General features: G+C 42.6%; 1 protein-coding gene across 3 annotated transcripts; it reads left to right on the top strand.

The window, feature by feature from the left end:
* Positions 1-562: 562 nt before the first annotated feature.
* Positions 563-4,404, top strand: LOC123189863 (photosynthetic NDH subunit of lumenal location 3, chloroplastic). Of its 3 annotated transcripts, none has more exons than XM_044602377.1 (3): positions 563-705; positions 3,141-3,423; positions 4,099-4,404. In XM_044602377.1, the coding sequence occupies exons 2-3, from the start codon at positions 3,175-3,177 to the stop codon at positions 4,204-4,206; spliced, it is 357 nt and encodes a 118-aa protein (XP_044458312.1). In that variant the 5' UTR covers positions 563-705; positions 3,141-3,174; the 3' UTR covers positions 4,207-4,404. The 3 variants fall into 3 exon arrangements, with proteins under 3 accessions (XP_044458312.1, XP_044458313.1, XP_044458311.1); XM_044602378.1 differs by lacking the exon at positions 563-705 and adding an exon at positions 973-1,049; XM_044602376.1 differs by lacking the exon at positions 563-705 and adding an exon at positions 2,733-2,981.
* Positions 4,405-5,239: the final 835 nt, after the last annotated feature.

The raw sequence follows: 5,239 nt of genomic DNA, 5'->3' as shown, positions 1-5,239 counted from the left end.
ATGTTTGCAACACTTTTTTAAAGTCGCGAACATTTTTTCCATATATGCTAACATTTTTTGAAACCATGAATTTGAGTTTATTTTGAGTGAAGTGCATTTATCATTCCTTGGAATTTATTTGCATATTTCAGTCACTGGCCGTTACCTTGCGCCCCCCTGTTCGGCGTGTCATGAGTCAACGGCGCTAGCTGACCAGTCAGGCGGGATCGGACAATTTTTGGACCTGAATGACACATTTACTACATTCCGAAAATCTAAATGTCGATTTTCATAGCTTGAGGACCTACATGACACCCCTAAAACAGTTTAGAGACCTACGATGCACTTCATTCCATTAAAATATAAGACGTTTTGTTAGGCCATTTTAGCCTACCAAAACGTTTTATATTTTGCGACGGAGGCAGTAGAAGCTTGTAGATGGAGAAGCCCAAAGCAAGACAACAGCCAATTCCAAATCAGAGTTCAGCAAAGACCAGCGGGCCCACATGCAGCGCCACAGAGGTCACGGCCGCGTGTATATAACGCCCAGACACGGCTACGGCCAGGTAGAACCAACCGTAGAGGCGGGGCCAGTTTTGCTTCCGTTTTGCTTAGCACCCAGGGCCAGGAGAGAGAGAGAGAGAGAGAGAGAGAGAGAGAGAGAGAGAGAGAGAGAGTAGTCACGCGGCGCCGGGTAAACTGGTAAAGGCAGGAAAGGAACGCAAGGTACAAACACGAGCCATGCTCCTCTCTTGCTTTGCTTCCGTTGGCTTAGTTCTTACTGGAGTATAACAATTGGGTTAATAAATTCAAGTTACAGCGGTCAATATCAGCCCCTTTAGGAGAATCATCATCATTATAGGTCGTATAATTTTACTGTTGCTTCGAGAGGAACAGGACACGAGCACTGTGATCCTCGGGTGAATCTTGACTTCGATCGCATCGATCAAGTGTTTAATATACAGAAAAAAGGTCAGTTTGTTCGAGATGGGGTGGGCCGGGGTGGGGATCAGTGGAGCATCTCCATGAAGAACAAGGAAGAGCGGAGGCCCCCTCATCTCATCTCCTTGGTTAGTTGGTTAGATTTCCTCGGATTGCCCGCGGTTTAGTGGCGGGGAAGAATCCGAGGCGAGCGATTTCCTCTGTAGATTAAACGTCGGATCGGATTTGGGATGGGGGTGTGGATCGGTAATGCAGGGGGAATCTGAGATTCCTCTGTTCTTTCCTGCCCCCCTCCCTTTCTCAACCCCGGATTATTGATTCAGGAGCAGCTGATTCGGATCCTATCTACGCACTCTGTGTTCTGATCGGCGTAAAGTGGAAAAGGAAACTGCTTGTCCTCGGCTGTTTATTGCCTTTTTAACTACCGTATACTTCTTTAACCCCTTTCCATTGTTCAGTTCCGTCCTGAACTTCATGTTTCAAATTTCAAATCTCGGCGTTGCGTGACTGAGTCAAATGTTTTTTCGTTTATGAGGAAAAGTAGGGAATTCCTGAAGAGGTTATTAGAAATAAATGTGGCCGACGGGTCGTATACGATGCTCCTAAATTTCTACTCTACTTGGTACCGTGGATTTCTTTCCGTCTCTGCAACTTGGAGGAAATATCTGTCCTGTTCCCCTTTATTTGTAGCACTGTTTCTTTTGTTCCATTGCTTTTCGGTGGCATTACTTTTCCTCAGCCCCCGCCACAGCCATCTTCTTGTAAATTCATCATAGGGTTATATTAAACATGTCAAAACTCCAATTCCCAACCTCGAAAAGATTTATCTCTTTCTATGTATATAGAGATATTAAGCAGTGAATTTTTAGGTGGCCAGCCCATGTATGGAGGCAAAGGGGAAAAGAGAGAAGCGAACCACATTTGGGCCCCTCGGCTTTCGTTTTCAGAAGCTATTGCTATCAGTTGCTATCTTTGTCTGCCTCCATCCTCTTACTATTCGCAAAACTCGGAGAGTGACCGAAGAATATGTAAAATCCATGATAAAAAAAGAAAGAAAATATGTAGGACCCACAACTCAGCTTCTCAGTGAACGTATGTAATTCAGAGTTTTCTTTGTCATCACTTCTTACATTCTTGAAAGGTATGGGGAGTGGATAGTAGAGAAAGGAAGGCTGCTTGAGTTGATTGTTTAGTGATGGTTTTTGGTCAAAGTGAATACAAACTAAACTAGGAAAATGTTTGCCGTTACTTACTATGCTTACTTTTTTCTTACCTGTCACACTTTTGCAATAGCAATAGAAATTACATCTGAAGATGCACATAAGATGAACACGCGTAACTGCCTTAGAGGCTAAAACTACCGCTGGGCTCTTCCGGGATAGCTTCTCATAGAAGTTCCATATATACTAAGCTTTTAACTTCAAAAAGATATCATTGTCTGGATAAAAAGGACATTTTAAAGATATTCCGAGCTTTAGCAGACGAGCACAATCGTGAAACACGCCCTCATTTTTTGGATGTTCTGTACAATTGTTTTTAGGAATACACGAGAAAGCTCACTTACTTAAAACAGACTAGCATATTCTTTGCATGTTCAAATGTGGATTATCTTATTAGTGAAAGTGCGTGTATTGAATTATTTTTTTGTATAAAATTATTTATGATTATTCTGAGCTAATCTCTTGGCCCACTCCTATGATTCTGATCTTTCCTGCTACCGGCCATTGAATTTTTATTCTTTCCCAGCGAATTGATAAATAATCTTATTGCTAAAATGGAAAAGGCAAAAAACATTGCATATTGAGTTGTTGTTGTCATTGGTTGCTTCAGAGAAAAAAGAGAAGACTTATGGTTGGCTGGTGGCAGGAGTTTAGTTGTATTAATACGACTACCCTCATAAATTGTCCGTCTGCAATTTCTTATGGCTTTCTCTGCTGCCACCTCTCTTGCTCTCCAATCCTTCAAGGCTGCAAGGCACCTGTTACCTAAACATGTCCTCTTTTCTGCGTTTCAAGCGCGTCACCACTGACCCATCTTGTATCCTCCCATTGACCAATCTGGTTTGTCTTTTTCATGCACTTGTCGACACCTGCTGCTTCTTTAGTGTCCAAGAATTAGCAGTTTCCTTTCACTTCTCCTTCATGTGTCCTCCTCTCGTTTCTGAATACTACCTATTCTATCTATAAATGGACTGATAGGTTTTGATCTTTTTCATACAGAAATCGGGGCCAGAGGAAGCAGTACAAATTACCGATGGATTTTGGGACTGAATTGAAGGGATGTGTTTGCCGGATCAACAACTGCGCCATTGAACTCTTCTCGCTGGAGGAGGATTTGGAGATTGAAGACGAAGACTCATGGGACCTGGTTGGGAGGGACCTCCGGCTGAAGGCCACCTTCTTGTATATTGACCTCAGCCGTGTGATCTCCTCCTGTGAGAGCGATGAGCGCAAGAAGACGCTCACCGGCCTAGCCAACAAGTTCTTCTACTTCATGGACGAGGTGATGACTGCTTTCTTCCCCTTGTTTGGTCAACCTTCGGCTCAAAGCATGCCTTATTCCATTGCAAATTAACATGATGAATCATACATACACAAGTTACTGGAGTTCATGGATGCCCTTGATTCTCAAATTTCACAAATGCCTCAGCATCTCAAGTGAACTTAATTTACAATTGCGTCCTAAGAGACAGATTATTTGAATTTTGATTGCTATACAGCTCAACATTTTCTTAGTATGAGGTATAAAAGTGGTTCTGTTCATGTTGCAGCAGCCTATGTGGACTATTCTGATCTTATGGATGTTTAATTAGTAGTACAGATCTTTTGACGGAAATGTTTAATACATATAATAATAACGGATAACTGTCCCCACTTAAGCAAGTCGTTTTCACCTTTTTCCTGTTTCCTTTTGCGTTGGCGGAAGTTGTTATGGATCGTGACCGGGCTTTCGCTAATAGAGTTCAAAGTGCTTGTTCATCAGCAGTATAAGGAACTCAGTCAAGTGCACTTAGTCCTCTTTGGCTTTCTGCAGTGTAATATTTATGTAGACTAGTCTCTGGTCAACTTTACAAAATGGTTGTTTGGCGGCTACTTGTGACAACGATCTGGGCAATTTAGCATAATACTGTATGTTTTTTATGCTAACCGAGTTAAGATGCCCTTGTGCAAATGGCAGTTGGGCAATGCGGTGAAGGACAGAAGCGCCTCCCTGGTGCAGGTGTGCTACAGCGACACAGCTCATGTTCTTCGCGAGGTGGTAGCCGCCCTTGGGCCGTCCCATTAGTCTGCCATTCGTGCTGAGAAAGCTGTTTGATCTGGGAGCTGCGCATTTCTTGGAAGCAAGAAATTACCCAAAAACCTGTACAAAGGGGATAGGCCAACATGAGGGAAACCAGGCCTCCTGGATGGTTATGTTATGTACATATCGTTATGCGGCTGTGGAGTCGAAGCAAACTAAATGATTAGTGTCTGGTTTGCCCCATGGATTGAGGTGTTCCTGTCAAGTTTATTTTGTTTTCAGTTCTGTATGTTGCTTGCGTCTAGCACGGTGGTAAAAGACCTCCTGGAGTGTGGCTACCAAGCAGGGCTCGCTTCCTGTTTCTTAAAAAAAGGCACATTGCTGCGTATGCTTGCGCCGTGAAGCTGGCGTGTTCACTAGGTATACCTTGCATTGTGCAAGCCGGCGTTCGGGGCCTTTCCGTGATGTTACAATGCAATGCCTTCACGTTATCTCCACCATGTGATTGAATTATTATTATTATTATTATTATTATTATTATTATTATTATTATTATTATTATTTATTGTTATGTTGCTGACCTTCCTCTTGACGCTGAATGTGGATATTCATCATCGTTGCGCTTCAGACATGCAAAAAAGTCTGCAATAGTCAATCAATCAACTTTGTATTTCAAATATTGCATTGTAATGCAATGATGCATTGTGGTGGGCGTGAGTAGTGATTTACCGACGCGGTGTCGGTCCCTCGGTTTGATCTCTCATCTATTCTGCATTTCAGGAGATCTATGTCAACCTATATCACAGGATAATAGCAAGCGATTGCATTTCATCTGAAACCTATGTCGCAAGAATAAACTAGAGTTTACTAGCTAATAGTTGCTATTTATAAGAAAACTCTACCTTCTTGAAGTGGGGTAATGCTGTGAGGCCGTGCTTATTCCACCATATCGTGGTACAAGATCCACATGGAGGAGTATACTAAAGGGAACAATCCTCAAAATGCTAATGAGTTTCAACTTAAGACACTCTTATGTGAGGAGACCAGTTGAAAGGGCTTTTGTCGCGTAAAAAAAAGG

The sequence above is a fragment of the Triticum aestivum genome, chromosome 2A (assembly GCF_018294505.1).
Source record: "Triticum aestivum cultivar Chinese Spring chromosome 2A, IWGSC CS RefSeq v2.1, whole genome shotgun sequence".
Taxonomy (NCBI): domain Eukaryota; kingdom Viridiplantae; phylum Streptophyta; class Magnoliopsida; order Poales; family Poaceae; genus Triticum; species Triticum aestivum.
Note: the sequence above shows the minus strand (reverse complement) of the source record. Positions and strands in the feature narration are given on the sequence as shown.